General features: G+C 44.7%; 1 protein-coding gene across 2 annotated transcripts in view; it reads right to left on the reverse strand.

Moving 5' to 3' along the window:
• INTS3 (integrator complex subunit 3) overlaps positions 1-15,831 on the reverse strand; it is a 38,750-nt gene extending 22,919 nt beyond the window's left edge. For both annotated transcript variants that reach the window (XM_061183454.1, XM_061183453.1), the window contains exons 1-3: positions 15,109-15,831; positions 7,515-7,598; positions 6,466-6,549 (exon numbers count right to left, since the gene is read on the reverse strand). In XM_061183454.1, the coding sequence (XP_061039437.1) occupies positions 6,466-6,549; positions 7,515-7,598; positions 15,109-15,267 (327 nt within the window). In that variant the 5' untranslated portion in view covers positions 15,268-15,831. The remainder of the gene's footprint in view (positions 1-6,465; positions 6,550-7,514; positions 7,599-15,108) is intronic.
• Positions 15,832-19,213: the final 3,382 nt, after the last annotated feature.

Raw genomic sequence — 19,213 nt, forward strand, 5'->3', positions numbered from 1 at the left:
ATGAAAGACTTTCCACTCTGGAAGGCAGCTATGTTCACCACTATACCACCAACGCAAAGACTTTCCACTCTGGATGCCATCCTTCCACCCCAAGCCTACCCCTTGCTCCGTCACACAGGGTGGGGAAAAAGGACTGACCTACTCTAATAAGGCAGAAAAGCCTGCTAAGAAAGGCTCCCTGTCCCCTACCTCCCTTCTTAGGAAGCATCACACTGTTTGATGCCACCAGCTGAGCAAAACCAGGTGGAAGCCATCTGCTTTTCATCTGCCAGTAAAAGGTCACTGCAGAATGGGTTTGGTTGAATAGCTTGGAAAGGATCTTAAAGAGATTTTTAGACTTGTATTGACACAGCCAGATGAAGCAAAAGGCTAGGAATATTAAGGAAAGAGGCTCCAGGGACCAGGACCCCGGAAAGAAAGGGCAGAACCAAACTGAACTTCCTTAACTAAACACCTTTCTTCTTTTCTCTGGGCTGCCCTTTGCTTCTGCCAAGTATTGAAAAAGGAGGGGTCCTTAAGCACACCCAACTCTGGGGGAGGTGAGGGAAGACATGCCAATTTCCTCTGAGAGCTCTTGTTTCTCTTCCCGCTAGAGCTTTTCTCAGTCTGTCTCTCTAAAGAGACCAGACTCCTGGAGGACCATCTTAGGGGACCTCATTAGCAATCTCCTTAGCCTGCTGAGTTCTATGCTGTCAGGGTCTCAGCACAAAGGGTAAAATTTAGATAGGCAGTATCCCACAACCTCAGAAGGCCAGTAGCAAGGACAGCATCAACAATAATAGCAATTATAATAGGGAACATGCATTGGCGTTGTGCACAAACTTTATAGTCTATTTATTGCATTTGAATCACATAATCACCCTATTTATTATCATCTCTGTTTTTACAGATGAGGAAACAGGCACAGAGAGGTTAAAGTAATTTGCCCTAGGTCACATTAGAGATAAAAGGAAGATTCAAGTCCCAGCACTGCAACTCTAGACTCCATGCTCTTAACCACCCCATACCACCGTCAGAAATAACTAAAAGGAAACGAGGCTGCTGGGGATGGAGGTAAGTGTTTAGAGTGGCTTTGTGACTACTACATTTCTAAACTCGTTCATCCTAAGCATTCAAAAGAGAAGTACTGATACTCCTCAAGACCCCTGCTCCCTGGCCTTGGTGTGTCTAGGGACTCCTAAGAGATTAGCTATTGCTACTTCCACTTCCTCTATTGCCCTTAAGTCAAAACAATCTATCTGATAAAAATAAGAACACTTAGAGATTCCCCCATGTGCCATAAACTTTTCATATCCAAAGGAGAATTTGATTATCCTCTGAATGCATCTGCAGAGTGAGGGCTGGGAGATCAAAAGTACAAGCAAGGGAACAAGAAAGAGGTAAGAGAACCCAGTGACCTACTGCCAGTGTGCTGGTCAGTAAATGTGGTTCAGCCCTGGAGCCTCCCCTGGAGGAGTGAGTCACAGAATGGGCAGAGGATTGAGGGAAGCAGAGGCAAATGGGAAACCTATGTCAGGCCAAAGATAGAGACACTACTAATTAGTAGTGGAGGAGCAGAGAGGAGAACAGAGAGGAGCCCTGTCTGTTCAAAACAAAAGCAGAAATCCCAGAAATGCAGAAGAGACCCAGGACAGGGAAGGAGGACAGCCCCTCAGGAGACACAGGGTCAGATGAAGCAAGCAGATTCTGTCTGCCTAATTCCATGCTCCATCTGGGACCTTATCAACCACACCTGCTGGTAACACATGGCAGCTGGGTACCAGGAGTATCATGTTCCTGATGCTGCAGTTGTCTTTCCAATGCCAGTTTGCTGCCTGGCTTGGAAGATAAGCAGATGGGGAAAAAAACTCAGTGGGAAACAGAGGGTCTCAAAAGAAAGGAGAGGTGACAGAATGGTGCTGAGGTAGCGTATCTGTCCTGTCTTGGGAGTAGTGATATTCCAGCCTAGGCCCTCATAGCCCCCAGCTTTCTTTCTGGAGCTGCCTGCTGAGAGAAGCACCTGAACCAAGAACTGCCAGGGCCTGGACTTGACCTTTGATGAAGAGGGAACTTGGCATCGATGTTAAATCCTTTCCTATCACCTGTATCTACTGACTGCGAGAGGCTGCATAGAAGCTAAGGCCTCCAACTTAGCCTCCCACCACACTGCAGTCCCCCAGCCAGGCCTGCTCCCAGCTATTCAGTTCAGACATCAAATAGGAAATAAACTCAAAGAATATAAACCAAGAGCTGCCAACGCAAGTTAAGAAGGTAGAACTGGAACAAAATCCACGCCATGCATGTTCCACTCTCCACCAATACCTGACTGCTCTCTCCTTAACTAAGTTCTTGTGTTAGCTCCACCTACTAAGAAGTCCCAGAGAGCTGGTCCTAACTCTTCGAACCTGCCTGCCAGCACTGACAGAGGCTGCTCAGCTCATGCCTTCCCAGAGCAGGTTTCTGATGTGTTCAAGACTCAGTTTCCACCACCACCTTCTCCGGCATCCCCACCTCCCACCTCTCAGCCCATGGAGATGTAGGAACAGCAGAATCTCCAACCCACCCTGAGGTTTCTGTTCCAGTGACAGAATTAACTCCAAATAAACCCTTAGGAAACACTCCCCTTGTTTTAAGCTGAAGCCTAAAACAGTGCATTAGGATCAGTCCTCATCAGTAACTCCTACCTAAAACTTCTGCAGTACAGAAATCATTTTGTAAGATAATCACCCTTTTAGGGAGAAGGATTAAAGCAGTAAGAGGTCACAGATTCTTCCACCATACTCTGACCTGGCTCAAGGCCTCTGAATGAGTCACTACCTGATAGTTCCTCACTTGCCTAAAACTGTATCCTCCTAATTCCCATCTCCACCCCCTTTGTCTGAAAAGGCCTGACCTGGGGGCCTGTCAGCCTAGGAGGCTCCCAGGTAGCGGATGTACTTGGAAACCTCCAGCATGTGCACATAATCCTGGTGCAGCTATCAACCAACTATGAGAACCAATGTGAGGGCCTGGGCCACCCTCATGGGGCTGTCATAGAGCAAAAAGAAGACAAGGTGCTCTAGTCCCTTGTCATGTGTGGATGGCCAAATTCATGACATAATAAGCATTTATAACGCATAGCCCTGTGGCCTCTCACTGCCAGGTCAGGCAAAGAGCTAGAAATACCCCAGGGCCCTGCCCCCTTCACTGAAGTTTACTGATGTACCCTAGCTGATTCAGATCTCACTCGAAACACAAATAAAACCAGCGGGCAAGATGAATTTGCATTGAGATGACTAAATAAGATTTTAATTGTATGTATAAAAACCCACATGAGAGAGAACTAAACCTTAACCCCAACCCTTCACCCCCATCTTTGCCAACACTTTCTTTAAAATAGAGGGGCTGGGCTGGATCACATTACTGGTTAACAACACCAGATTGGAGACATTCATTTGTCTTCAAGGATCTCGATGATAAATTCAGTATGAAAATGAAATGCCAAATTTTTTTTTTAAAGATGTTTTTGATGTGAACCATTTTTAAAGTCTTTATTGAATTTGTTACAATATTGCTTCCACGAGGCATGAGGGCTCTCCACTCCCCGACCAGGGATCGAACCTGCACCCCCTGCATTGGAAGGCGAAGTCTTAACCACTGAACCACCAGGGAAGTCCCTGAAATGCCAATTTAACTCAACAATGTCCCAGCCCAGAAATGGCCTGGGAAACCAAGGCCATTCACCAACTTGTGAATACTTGCTGCCCTACCACCCACCCTCACTCCAGATCCTGCTCCAGTTGGCATCAGGAGTACAAATACATCAGGTTGCCATGCCCGTAAGTCCTTCCCCTGAGGTTAATTCAAACAGCTAGGCCAGGGGACCATGGGCATCTGTCCTTGTCCCGGGAATGATTTTCCCTTGGTTTTCCTTGAACAAACAACGTGTCTGACCTCCAGGTTTCTTACAGGTACACTGGGAGTGGTTTGGGGGAAGAGAACAAAGCCACCAGTTTCACATGGCTTTTTGAGAGGATTAAATGAAATGTGTCTGGGACTTCTCTGGTGGTCCAGTGATAAAGAATCCACCTTCCGGGATTTCCCTGGTGGCGCAGTGGTTAAGAATCCGCCTGCCAGGGCAGGGAACACGGGTTCGAGCCCTGGTCCGGGAAGATCCCACATGTTGCGGAGCAACTAAGCCCGTGCGCCACAACTACTGAGCCTGTGCTCTAGAGCCTGCGAGCCACAACTACTGAGCCCACGTGCCACAACTTCTGAAGCCCACGCGCCTAGAGCCCGTGCTCCACAACAAGAGAAGCAACCGCAATGAGAAGTCCACGCACCGCAACAAAGAGTAGCCCCCGCTCGCCGCAACTAGAGAAAGCCCGCACGCAGCAACCAAGACCCAATGCAGCCAAAATAAATAAATAAAATAAATTAATTAAAAAAAAAAAGAATCCACCTTCCAGGAGGGAAGGGGAAGGTGGGGCAAAGTGAGAGAGTAGCACTGACATATATACACTACCAAATGTAAAATGGATGGCTAGTGGGAAGCTGCTGCATATCACAGGGAGATCAGCTCGATGCTTTGTGACAACCTAGAGGGTGGGATAGGGAGGGTGGGACGGAGGCGCAAGAGGTAGGGGATATGGGGATATATGTATACATATAGCTGATTCACTTTGTTGTGCAGCAGAAACTAACACAACATTGTAAAGCAATTATACTCCAATAAAGATATTAAAAAAAAAGAATCCGCCTTCCAATGCAGGGGACGCAGGTTCGATCCCCGGTCGGGGAGCTAAGATCCCACATGCCGCAGGGCAACTAAGCCTGCGCGCCACAAGTACTGAGCTGGCGCGCCTCAACTAGAGAAGAGAAAACCCGCATGCCACAACTAGAGAGAAGCCCGCGCACCACAACGAAGATCCCGTGTGCCGCAACGAAGACCAGACAGCGCCAAGAAAAAACAAATAAATAAATGAAATGTGTCTGGATAGAGCCGAACACAATGCTGAACACAGAGCATGTTTGTTTCCTTCCACACTCGTTTTGTTCACGGAAGGGGCAAGGAGAACAGTGAATTCCCCCTCTCCAAGCTCTTCTCTGTTAGTGTCATGCAGTTAACGCCAGATACCAGACATATGTTTCTAAACCATCATGCAAGACTCAAGGACAGGGCTTCCCTGGTGGCGCAGCGGTTGAGAATCTGCCTGCCAATGCAGGGGACACGGGTTTGAGCCCTGGTCTGGGAAGATCCCACATGCCACAGAGCAACTAGGCCCGTGAGCCACAACTACTGAGCCTGCGCATCTGGAGCCTGTGCTCCGCAACAAGAGAGGCCGCGATAGCGAGAGGCCCGCGCATCGCGATGAAGAGTGGTCCCCGCTTGCCGCAACTAGAGAAAGCCCTCGCACAGCAACGAAGACCCAACACAGCCAAAATAAATTAAATAAATAAATAAATAAATAAAAATACATTAAAAAGACTCAAGGACAAAGAAAGTGGAAATCTAGAGAGGCAAAAGACAGGATTTTACTCCTTTATTATAGAAAGAATGGAATCCAAAGAGATCATCCTGCTCAGTCCCGCGCCTCAAGGAAGGACTTCTCTTAAACCATTCTACATAAAGGAGACTCCTCTATTTGTGAAGAATCCCAGACTAATTTTCATATAGTATTCCTCACGAAGTCTGACTCCAGTGTACTCTTAATCACTACATTATTACTGCCTCACCTAACATTAAGCTGTCTTATTTATTTATTTATTTATCTATCTATCTACCTATCTTTTATCTATTGGCTGCGCTGCGTGGCTTTCAGGAACCTGGGCCACGGCAGTGAAAGCCCGGAATCCTAACCACTAGGCCACTAGGGAACTCCCAAGCTGTATAATTTAAATCCTACTTGCTGCAATGTTAAACCTGGTTTCTGTTCACCTGCACTGATAAAACCTGCAAACTACAAGTCACGCTCTTCTGGATAAGAACTCTCAACGGACTTGCTTATATTTGTGCTCTTCTCTGGATTAAATCCCAACTCTTTTAGCCTTGACTCATAAATCTACAATTTTTTTTTTTTAAGTCTTTATTGAATTTGTTACAATATTGCTTCTGTTTTATGTTTTGGTTTTATGGCTGTCAGGCATGTGGAATCTCAGCTCCCCGCCCAGGGATTGAACCCACAACCCCTGCATTGGAAGGCGCAGTCTCAACCACTGGACCGCCGGGGAAGTCCCTAAGTCTACAATTTAAAACTCTTTAAATGCTTTTTCACTCTCACAACTGCCTTTTCTTGCCTTTTAGCTTCAGAATCTGGAAAAAGAGAAAGGACTTTAGTCAGAGTGACCAATTTACTGAGTGAAAAGGGAGTTGCAACTATATTTGGAGAACAAGATGATCTAGCCCTGGTCAAAGGGTGTGGTACTATTCCAGTTAAACCATAAGTTCCACCATATTCTCAGATCATATCTGAGAAGGGAGTGTGGGTCCAGAGAAGGGAGTCTTACCTTCTGGGCTTGGGCAGGTTCGGTGAGGACAAGCGTGAAGAGGCCCAGGCAGATTTCCTCGTGCTGGGGGGGGCCTTTGCATACCTGGGATATGAGGAAAGAAAAAACTAGTTGTCACTCACAGGAGGAAAGTTCTTGAGCACAGCTGCTCCCAGAAAATTTGGGACTCTTGAGTGACCTGCAAAGGAGAATCATCAACTCTTAAATCTGATGATTTCCTTCTCCTAAAAGTGATGGGGCATCTGTTTTAGGAGAGAGGTGGAGGGAAAGGATGGACCTATACTGCTTTCTCCAAGGCTTGATGAAGGATAGAGGCAGAAAATAAAAAGAGTGTTTAAAATGAGAAAATAAAAAAACCCTACTCCACACCTTTACCAGACCTTAACAGCCTTTAGTAGAGAGGGAGCTGCAAACAGTCATTCATGGATTAACAAGTGCACCTACCAAGTCAAGACCTTGGGCAAATCATTGAACCTCTGATATTTGTAAGGTGAAGACATAATAAGAATAATTACTACTAATAAGTAAGAAATATTTACTGAACATTCACTATGTGCCAGAAACTACTCTAAATCCTTTACATGTATTACTTTAAATCCTTTCAACCTCACAGACTCATTAAGAAATGTAAAAGATCAAATATGTGAGATTTACAAAGAAAAAAGCCACCACAGAACTATGAGTTATTTTTTAAAGTTGTTATTCAAAGACACCTAACACTCCAACAGATGGGGTTCCCACATTAAGAAAGAGAGGAGAGGGGGGTGGTGGTGGGATGAACTGGGAGATTGGGATTGACATATATACACTAATATGTATAAAATAGATAACTAATAAGAACCTGCTGTATAAAAAGTAAATAAATAAATAAAAGAAAGAAAGAGAGGAGTTGGGAAGCCTGGTTCAGGAAACCAAGACATTAACTTCAACCCCCTAGTTCTTAACCACTGAAGTCTTTCCATCTTTTTTTTTTTTCTTTCCATCTTTTTGATCATGTCTGAAAGCTTTCAAAGAAGCAGAAATGGGTACGGGGAGAGTATTATACTCACGTAGGCATTGAGGGCGTCATTGGCCTCTCTCTCTGAGACACCAGTAGTCATCGATGTCACAATGCTCATACATCTTTCCAACCTCTGTGAAGGGGTGAGAAAAAATTCAGAGTGCTCCATACCACCACCTGTGATGTATTTCTGGCCCCCAATAAAGTTTTTTAAAAATTTAAATCTCATCACGTCTCTAGACCTAACTACCAGTTTACAAGTCAAGTCACCATGAGGATATAATCAGCAAAGTCCAGAATGTATAAATCATGACAGGCTTCCTGATTTCTTTAACATTTAAATTGCAAGGAAAAAAGCAGGGAGGGAGAACCCCATGTATTAAAAGAAGCTTAAGGGAATTCCCTGGCAGTCCAGTGGTTAGGATTCTGTGCTTTCACTGCCGGGGCCTGGGTTCGATCCCTGGTAGGGGAACTAAGATCCCACAAACCACGAGGCGTGGTCAAAAAAAAAAAAAGAGCCTTAAGATTTCAACCCCTTGAATAAAATAAGAATCCATGAGTCCGTGCTGATAGATAGATATGTACATACATGATAAATAAAGAAGGGAAAGCTCTTCCTTACAGTGGAATGCCAACTAAAAATGCAGAAGGAATGACAGGAATAATAATTGATTCAGGCAAATATCATCAATTAATGCTAAATCAGAGGCAAAACTTTCACAAGAGAATATTTACATAGGTTCGAAATACTTACTAATTACAAAGGGAAAATAACTGTAGGAAATCCTGAAGGATACCACCTTAACCAAGTGATCAGGGTTAATATCCCAAATAACAAGACAAACTGACAGCTGACATACGTGCCTCTGATATGGTGCGCTGAAAAGGCTAAACATCACTTCTATGGTTTTCTTGCCCAAAATGAATAATCTCAGTCTAATCATGAAGAAATTTCGACAACCCAAATTGAGAGAGATTTATAAAATAACTGGCCTGTCAAAGTGTTTAAGGTGAAGGACAGAGATAGGACTAAGAATTAAAGAGATAGTAAATGCAATGTGTGATCCTGGACTGCTATAATGGACATTATTGGGACAACTGGTAAAATATGAATATGTACTATAAGAGTAATGTATCGATGTTAAATGTTCCGACTTAGATAATAAAACAGGGATTATGTAACAGAGGATCCTTGTTCTTAGGAAATACTCCCGGAAATATTTATATCTTAAGTGGCATTGCAGCTGCAACTTACTCTCAAAACGTTAAAATAATAATATGTATATAGAGAGATAATGAAAAACCAAATGCAGCAAATGTTAACAATTGGTGAATCTGGGTGAAGAGTATATGAGAGTTCTATGTCTTACAATTTTTCTCTACACTTGAAATTATTTTAGTTATTAAAAAATTAAAGGGATATATCAACTGAATGTAACAAATGGGTGATCCTTGTTTGATTACTGATCTGAAAAACCAATTATAAAAAGAATTTATGGGAATTCCCTGGTGGTCCAGTGGTTAGGACTCTGTATTTTCACTGTTGTGGGCCCAGGTTCAATCCCTGGTTGGGGAACTAAGATCCCGCAAGCCATGCCACAGGGCAAAAAAACCCCAAAAAAACCCAATAAAGCACCTGAGGAACTTAAGGAAAAAACCTTTAAAAAAAAAAAAAGAATTTATGAGAGAGTCAGTTTGAACAATGAGTATATTATTACATTGAGGAATTACTGTCAATATTTTTAGGTATGATATTGTGGCTATGTTAAAAAGAAAAAAGTCCATCTCTCATAGACATATATATGAAATACCTACAGATGAAATGATACAGCTTGGATTTGCTTCAAAATAATCCAGAGGCGACTAAAGGGAGATAAAACAAGATTGCCATGTAGTGATAAGTACTGAAGCAGAGTGATGGCTCCAGGGCAATTATACTATTCTATTTTTTTATGTTTGAAATGTCGCTCCAAAAAGATAAAAACAAACTTGTAAAAAAAAAATGAGTGTAGGAAAGAAAAGGACTAATGAAGAACAAAAGGCCAAACTAAAACCTTCCTGGGTCTCTAGTCAAACAAAGGTGGGGAGAGCTGCATTAAAGTCCATCCAAGGACCATTCTTAATTACAAAGGCTAACTCTAAGACAGCATGTGCTCAACCTTCCAAGGAGATCTTAAGTCACTGATCCTGTTTCAAAGCATTTAATACTAAACATTGAGAAAATATTGACAAAATGTATCTCATTTAAGTCAGTGAGCCTCTCCATTATTACCACCTAAACTACTTCCTGAGTCTTTTAAAATTTTATCTTGAGGATTAACCCCAAAACTGTTTAAGAAAACCACTTCCCAATTCCCAGTGATAATGATGCTAGCAAAACAGGGACAAAGGCAGACAATTTACCTCCCCCAATCCTAAAGGTCATCACAAAACATCTTGTTGAGAACTACCACATTGTCAAGAACCGACAAATAAGGACAACAGGAAAGAGGTCTAGGAATGAAAGACCACCACGTTTCTCCTTTGACCATCATCCTGAGTTTGCCTACGTCCGTCCCTACCCAAGAGCAAAGTAGAACTGAGTGTTAAGACAAGGAGCTCCCATAGCCACAAAAATTCAACCTAAATTAGGCCCAAAGCCACCCAGGTTTGACAACGTCACTACCCAGCATCAGGTCTGACTATCCTCCAAATTAGGTCAGATAAGCGTGCTTAGCCTTAATCAACAGCACCTGCGTACTTGTGACAAGGAGCTGTGAGATCACAGGAAAACTGAGTTGTAAATCTCACAACCCACCTCTCCCACAAACTCTGAGATCCATCATTACCTAGCCCAGCTCCTATAAGATAGGGGGAGGGAAGAAAAAAACCTCAGGTTGTATTTTCTCTTTTTAAATCTTATCCCTCTCCTCCTAAGATAGTTATCAATGACTGGAGGACCAGTTCCTCCAGTTGCTAAATCCAGGGTGTTCTTGCTGGGAGCTCTGGGAGGCCTTGCTTATCCGGCCTGGCTTAACAAACAGTTTCAGAGTGGAGGAAGACGGTGAGCAAGCAGCAGCACAGCATCCTAAAACCCTAGATATTACTTCCTACTAAAAGGAAGAAATATCTGTTGAATCAACAGAGATGCAAGGGAAGTCAAAAGAGCAGCTGGCTGAGGAGCCAACTGACAAGCAAGGAAGAGAAGGATTCCTCCACCACTGGCAAGCCTTAGGCTAATCTTAGGTGAGTTACTTAACTTACCAAGACTTATTTAATCCTTTACTTATAATACCCTGGTTTTCTTACCTGAAAAATGGAGACAAAGCCTATATCACAAGGTTGCTCTGAGGATTAAACAAGATAACATACGTGAAAGCACCTAGCAGGTAGCCTCAGTTGAATTAGACTATTCCATCTGTGAAAAAGCTCAGCGATCACACAACTAAGTCCATGAGGACCAGACCACCCCCCCCAACGCCCCCTGCCACTACTTCTAATGGCACGTCCTCAAAGATCCCTGAAAACCGAGCCCTCCTACTACAGGACATGGGTAAGTCCCTGACCAGGCTGCAAAGCTTCCTCTCCTACTTTTGCCTTCTATGAGAGAAGAGTAACGGGAGAGGGGAGGAGGTCTGACGGATGGACCCTGCACCAAGGTCCTCACACAAAGCTGGATACACAGCCCAATGGGGTGGCCTAGTTTCTAGCTATGATGTAACACAGAGACCTTGGACTAAACCAGGTTTCTCTAGGCCTCTCCTCGATATTCTAAGCTCCACTCAGAGGCCTGAGTCAATTCTATGGGTCATTGCCCAGTCAAGAAATAAAAGTGGCCTCTTGGAACAGGGAGGCCCAGCTAAGGATGTAGAAAGTGGGAGAGTCCAGAATTTGGAGGCGTGGATAAAAGCAATGAGGAAAGAAATGTGAGGGTCAGTCCTTCCTAGGCAATAGAAGTATATAAAAGATGCTGCTCTTCCTGAACTACAGAAACTACTTTTCCAAACAGAGATGGGAGAACTAATTACAAATCATTCAGAATGATTGAAGGACCACATGCCCTCAAAGAGGGCTGCAGGAAGCCAGATCCCTACAATCAAGTAGCAGTACCCCTCTTCCCCCCAGTCTCCAGAGGCCCTTAGTAAAGATGGAATCACACACGCAGCTGCCAACAATTGCTGGCAGAATGACTCTGTTCAGAGTAAGCCCTTCACAACAGCACCTCAGAGAGCTGAGTAAATATTTACCATCTCTAGGAGCTTCTAAAATAATTTTTCTAGTACTAAAACTACCTGACCATGGTTTCCATGACAGCAGCAGTAGATGGAGTGGGGGTGGAAAGCGGGGAGGTCTTCTAGTTTGCAAGTATACACCTGAAGCTGGAGACTGAAGTCTGAGGATTGTTCTAACCTCTCAGTTTCCCCTCCCTCGGCCAGGTGAATACACAGTTTGTTAAAAACTGTATATTGGGCTTCCCTGGTGGCGCAGTGGTTAAGAATCTGCCTACCAATGCAGGGGACACAGGTTCGAGCCCTGGTCTAGGAAGATCCCACATGCCGCGGAGCAACTAAGCCCTCGAGCCACAACTACTGAGCCTGCGCTCTAGAGCCCACGAGCCACAACTACTGAAGCCCGCACGTCTAGAGCCCATGCTCCACAACAAGAGAAGCCACTGCAATGAGAAGCCCGCGCACCGCAACGAAGAGTAGCCCCCGCTCGCCGCAACTAGAGAAAGCCCGCACGCAGCAAAGAAGACCCATGCAGCTAAAAATAAACTAATTAATTAAAAAAAAAAACTGTATATTAAATACTGCCCCTTTATGGGAAGTCAGTGGCCTTGAGGGACTAAAATCCAAAGGCTTAAGGAAAAGAAGATATGATCTGACCTACAAAATCCCCAAGGACCCACATTAGTAAAGAACTACTGAACGAACTGGGTTCCAAGTATTCTACAACCAAGAGTCACTTTTATATGAAATGAGGATTTAAGGGGAAAAAAATTAGAGGTGACTCAAAGCCCATTCCCTGGAGAATCTTCACAGACCGGACGTGAATTACTCCTTGGAGAAAACCTGGAAGGGACATACCTCTAACCAAATGCAACCCTGAGACCTGTCCATAGCTTAAGAGGAAGTTCTAACTTGTTTGGGCCACAGCTCCTGCTTTTAGCCTGATTTCAAAGTGGACAGGGTCATTCGCCACAGAGGAGTAACCGGGAGCTTTGAAGCCTTGTGAAACTAGGAGCTACATGTTCTAAACACCTCCAATCTTTGGCACTATTTTCATCTCATTCCTCAAATCTGGATGGAGATGGGCAAGAATTCCCCATTCAAAGAGAAGAACAGGGCCAAAGAGAAGAAAGGATACAACAAATGCTCCCTTGGGTAGAAGAGGCACAGTCCCTGCCTGGGATGCTCTTCACCAGTGCTTTATACTCCAGGCCTCTAAGGGCCTTTCCTCATCACACCCAGCTGTAATGACTCCAGTCTCTTCACTACCCTCGCGGGGTTTTTGTTTTTACCTTTCTTGTGAGTGTGTTAACTCAGTCTTTAGACGATAAGCTCTGGAAGGCAGGCCTTGGGTCTTCCTCATTCTATTTTCCTATCAGACTCAGCACAGAGTAAGTATATATCTGGTCAGGAAGCTACTGCCTCTGTGTTCCTGGGCAATAGGTGGGCCTATGCTGGAAAATAACCAAGCCAGAACAAGCAGAGATCAGTTGACACCAGGTTTTGATAACTTCTGTGTGCAGAGATCTGTGCGGAGACCCAGAGGAAGAAACCAATAAGTCTTGACCTTAGAGACACTCTGGTCTAGTGGGAACCACATACATGGGGTTAAAAGCAGTGGCAAGGCTTGTTGGAAAATTCAAATGCAAAGAACAAAGGGCAAAGAAGGAAAGAGGGGAGGCCGACACATTCTGGGAAACACCTACACCACAAAGGATATCAGGAAAAAAAGGAGACCCTCCCTCTCCCTTCTCTCTGGAAACAGTTGAAAGTTCACTCTCAAGACAGTCCAAAAAAGCAAGAAAATAAATGCTTCCTGATTTTTGTGGTCCCCTTCTGCCATATCATTTCGCTTACTAGCAAACATGTCACTACTCAGAAGAACAGGATGCTGTGGTACAAATTAGAGCAGGACGACCTTTCCAGCAATCAGGGTGGGGAATAAACAGAGTTCCACCACCCTTGGGGTCTCTTCCCCTCCACCCAACTGGTGTAGGGATCAAAGGTAGTCAATGACTTTCTTGCTACAATTCTAGAGTTTCAGTGCTAGAACACAGGGCTCAATAAATACTTTGACAATTACAGTGGCCATTTCTAAAAAAGCAGATAATTTAAATTGCCAGGCAATCCTGGCAAAGTCACTTGTATTTATTTTGGGAATACACTACTTTTAGAAGTATTGTTTATGTTCCTAATTATATCTACCTTAGCTGATAAAAACAACAGCAGAAAACAAAAAAAACAACAGCAGAAAACAAACTTTGATTCATCTAAATGCACATAGAATTATGGGGGAGAAGCATGATGGGAAGCCAGCTAGTCTGTGAACAGACACTTGCGATGGATAATTCACAAAGTTGCTATCCAGCCGCTCCTTGATTCACAAAGCTCATTTTTGCATGTATGTTCCACCATCTTGTACCTGCACCAACATTTTTTTCAAATTTAAACTATGAACTCCACCTAGCTGCTTGACCACCCTCTAACATCTGATAAAGAGCAGTGACAAAGTTAGAAGCAGGGAAATGGCCAGTGAAGAGCCAGAGCCTAATAATTTACTCATCCTGTCCCTGGATAACCACTAGGTTGAATGCATTAGGTCTTACAAACAGTCCAGTAATCATGTCCCACTTCTGGGTCTCATATTCCTAAGTATGTCTTTTCATGTATAGCAGTGGAAAGGGATAAATGATCAACTCCGGATTGTCAGGGACAGGGCAAGAGGAACAAGTCGGGGAGGGTCAGGTCAATTATTCAGTAGTCTAAAATCCCCATTCAGGCCCACTGCATCGCCTCACCCTACCCTCTTTCTCAGCATCTATGTGTTCTCTCCTTTGTGTGTGTGCTATCTGGTTCTGAAGGAGAGTCCCCTAGGTCCCATTCACCCCGCACCTCACCCCACTACCTAACAAAACACAACTCCCTTTTCCTTAAGTCCTCACTCATTCTAAATGCCCAGTTAACATCACTGGCAATTGACGGTGTCTACATGAAGTCAATACTATCTAACAGGAGGGTCCACGGTCTACTGCAAGCTCCTATCAGCCCCCCAGATACCTACACACACATACATTACTTCTCAACTCAATATATGACCTAAGATGAAACAGGGTAACTATTAATAATAGCTGTGGCCTGTAATGGGAAAGGAATGTCAAAAATAAATTCAGTTGATCTGGATGCTGTATCCCTTCCTGATCAACACCCGCGCCCCCCCCCCCCCCCCATTTTCACACTAGTAGCTGCTGTTGCTGTTTCGACCTGTCCAGGAAGTTGGCCCACACTTCCTCCTTCACGAGCAGGAAGTCTGCAGCAGTGTTTGTGCTGTCTTAGAAAACACGTGAAGGCCTCCTCCCCCACCCCCACCCCGTATTCGCTCCAGTTTCCCTCCTCAACCCCATTTCTTAACTCCCTTCCCCACCCCCCCACACCTACCTCCTCTAACTCATCCTTGGCATCCAAACTGGTTGAAAGTAGCAGCCTCCCCCCTCCTGGGGCTCCTGCTCCCGCTCCTCCTCCACCTCCCGCTGCTCCCGAAGCAGCTGCTGCTGCTGCTGCTGCTGCTGCCGCCCCCTTTCCCTTCTGTAACTCCATGGCTGCAGCCGGGAGACGGGAAAAGGCCAGGGAGTGGATGGATGGGAAGTCCTAGAAAGGGGGAATTGGGGATTGCCAGGGACTGGGGGGCAAGAGGGACAAGTGGGGGAGGGGAAGGAAAGGTCCCCTGGCCTCTCCACTCCTCCCTCCTCTCCGAAGGGCCGCTCCTGTGCAGGAGGCAAGGCAGACGGGCCTCCAGGTCCTGCCTCTGGAGTGGCAGTGCTGAGGAAACACCGTTAGCTCTTAAGTATGCTGGGGTAAGGGTCTGCACCCCTACGGGAAGGGTAGGAGAGGCTTCTGTCCCTGAAGAAGTGGAAGAGCAGCCCTTTCTGCCTTCTGATCCTAAGAGAAGCAGAGAAAACCCTAAGTTTCTGTCTCAGGAGGTGGGGGAAAGAGGAGTCCTGCCCCTGAAGCATGGGGTAGGAAACCTTCCTGGCTGGTGCCCCAAGGGTTGGGGAGCGAGGTTCCTTTGGTTCCGGCCCCCCAGGAGTGAGGGTGAGGCAGTAAGCGCTATAGGAGGACACGGAGGACCAGCTTCTCCCTACACCACACAGAGGCGGCCATGGTGGAAGGGCGGGGGGTGGGAAGACCAAAGGCGACGGCGGGGGAGGGGGAGGAATCGTGGAGGCCCGCGCCGGAAGTGAGCAGTCGCGGTCCCTCGCCTCCGCCAATAGCGGCTTCCGCGGTGGCGCAAAGTCTCGAAGGAGTAGGCCGACGTCAGCCCGCTCGCCTTTTCCCGGGCTGCCAATGGTATTGAGCAGAAGAGACACCGGCCTGATGGACAACCGCGTGCCCAATCGCATCCCTCGTTTGCTCTCGGAGGGCGGGGCGGAACGACTACCCGGAGGTGGGGTGGGTGCGAGAGATTATCAGGAAGGAGAGAGGCTGCGCTTGCGTGTATTAAAGCGCGTGCGCGGCGCTGGTCTCCGCCCTCTTTTCCTCCCTTATTCGGAAATTAGGGTGGGTATGGGAACCCGGCGCTGTTCCTAGGTAGCTTTGGGAAACCCGAAGGGTAGCTACGAATTGATAGTGCATTCACTATCAATTCATAGGAAGTGGAGCCCTAACCCTTAAGCAGTCCCAGAGCAAGTGTCATCGGATGGTGTGGAGCCAGCTCCCGGAGCTAAGAGTACGTCACACAAGCCAGTGTATGCGTTCATGCAAATGCAGTTATCAGCCGGACGTTGACAAAAAAAAAAAAAAAAAAAAAGTTCATGGGCCCACTTGTGCACTAGAATCGTGTACTGATTCATTAGAATCGTGCATGGATTCATTATTAGAAAGGCTTCTGGAAGCCCTATATTGTCCTCCTGCCTTATCTGTGTTCGTGTCAGCATTTGCCCCCAGCAGCCCAGTCTGGAAGCTTGTTTTTGACATTGATTATTTTCTTCCCATATTCAGTCGCTAAAGGCTGTTTGATTTTTTTTCTTAGAAATGCCTCTGGGGGCTTCCCTGGTGGTGCAGTGGTTAAGAATCTGTCTGCCAATGCAGGGGACGCGGGTTCGAGCCCTGGTCTGGGAAGACCCCGCATCCCGCGGAGCAGCTCAGTGCACCAAAACTACCCAGCCTGCGCTCTAGAGCCCACAAGGCACAACTACTGAACCTGCGTGCCACAACTACTGAAGCCCGCATGCCTACAGCCCATGCTCTGCACCAAGAGAAGCCACCGCAATAAGCCCGCGCACCTCAGTGAAGAGTAGCCCCGGCTCCACGCAACTAGATAAAGCCCGCATGCAGCAACAAAGACCTAACGCAGCCAAAAATTAAAAAAAAAAGAGAAATATCTCTGGAATTTGTTCCTCTCTAGCCTATATATATATATATATATATATATATATATATATATATGGTATATCTTTAGAGGTTACAATGGATTCTAATCCATTCAACATCCTGCCACTTCTCTAATCTTACTAAACTACCCTCTCAGCCACTTTCTAAATTTCCCAAATCCTTAGTAAACCTATCTGACTCATCCCTACCTAATCAATATAGTCTCCCAAGACTTTAAATTCCTATAATTAAAAAAAAAACTGTCAGTAATAAAAACTCATAACAATTCAAACATTAAAGTTGAAGTGAACTCTCTTTTTTCCTTTTCACCCCTCCAGTCTTACTTCTCTTGAGTCATCAGTGTCACTAATTTGTTGTATATCTTTCCCTACTTTTTCAAACATGCATAAACACGTATCCACAGTTTATTTCTTTGGTTGTTTTCATTTGGTTTTTAACAAAAATAAAATCATGTTTTACAATTTCTTGCTTCTTGCGCAATTAACATTTATATCCTGGCAATTTTTTTCCCCAAATCAAGACATGGAAATCTACTTTATTCTATTTAACAACCTCAAAATATTCTCCTCCTCTCCTCTGAAGAAACTGAGCTCTTCCCTGATCCTGCCCCTACCTAGTTGATTTCTAGAACAAAAGACCTTCCATTTGTCAAAATCCAAACCTGTGTTGAAGGTAATTGAGATTGCATTACCTGTGTTGAAGGTAATTGAGATTGCAAATAGAAAGTTTTTTTTGGAGGCAGGGGAAACTATAGTTATCATTAATAAGAATCAAATAATAAGGCCCTAGAATCAAGAAAAAATAAAAATAAAAAGACAGTGCTGCAAAAAGTTCCTCCATCAGGGAGAAAAACAACCCAATGCCTAATAATCCTGAGAGGCTTTTGGGTTGTGACAATGGAGGATTTCTCCCTACCTCAGACAGAATGATGAATTAAAGAAAGGATCTGGGTAAAGACTAAAAAGGCATGCTTATAAAATATACAGAAAAACATAAAGTTGAGACTACTAGCTAATAGACTGGATTGCCAGATTGCACTGAAAAGTTGTTAATGAGATCAGAGAATGAACTGAACATAAGATATTTAATAGTGAAAAATGTGCTTATTTACATGCCTAGGCCTTATTCTATTGGGTTAAAAGCCAAAAAGTGCTTTTGGTTTTTAAGTAAAAATAAAAGACACATTTTTCATTTTTCATCAAGAACTTTATTGAACAATGTATTCCCCGTTTTGTTCCACTACCTTCTGCCATTTTTCAGGCAGCTTCATAATCCCATCTTCCCAAAACTTTTTATCTTTTTGAGCAAAGAACTGTTCCAAGTGCCTTTTACAGTCTTCCAGGGAATTGAAATTTTTTCCACTAAGAGAATTTTGTAAAGACCGAAATAAATGGAAATCCGAAGGTGCAATGTCTGGTGAATACGGTGGATGAATCAGAACTTCCCAGCCAAGCTGTAACGGTTTTTGCCTGGTCATCAAAGAAACATGCGGTCTTGTGTTATCCTGATGGAAGAGTATGCGTTTTCTGTTGGCTAATTCCGGACACTTTTTGTCGAGTCCTGCTTTCAGTTGGTCTAATTGGGAGCAGTACTTGTTGGAATTAATCGTTTGGTCTTCCAGAAGGAGCTCATAACGGAGGACTCCCTTCCAATCCCACCATATACACACCATCACCTTCTTTGGATGAAGACCAGCCTTTGGTGTGGTTGGTGGTGGTTCCTTTCACTTGCCCCACGATCTTTTCTGTTCCACATTCTTGTACAGTATCCACTTTTCATCGCCTGTCACAATTTGTTTTAAAAACGGAACGTTTTCATTACGTTTAAGTAGAGAATCGCATGTGGAAATATGGTCAAGAAGGTTTTTTTCGCTTAACTTATGTTGAACCCAAACATCAAAGTGATGAATATAACCAAGATGGTGCAAATGATTTTCAAGGCTTGACTTGGATATTTTGAGTATGTCGGCTATCTCCCGCATGGTATAACGTTGACTGTTGTCAATTAATGTCTCCATCTGATCGCTATCAACTTCAACTGGTCTACCCGATCGTGGAGCATCGTCCAGCGAGAAATCTCCAGCACGAAACTTTGCAAACCACTTTTGACACGTTCAATCAGTCACAGCACCTTCTCCATACACTGCACAAAT

This window comes from Eubalaena glacialis, chromosome 3 (assembly GCF_028564815.1).
Source record: "Eubalaena glacialis isolate mEubGla1 chromosome 3, mEubGla1.1.hap2.+ XY, whole genome shotgun sequence".
NCBI classification, from domain to species: domain Eukaryota; kingdom Metazoa; phylum Chordata; class Mammalia; order Artiodactyla; family Balaenidae; genus Eubalaena; species Eubalaena glacialis.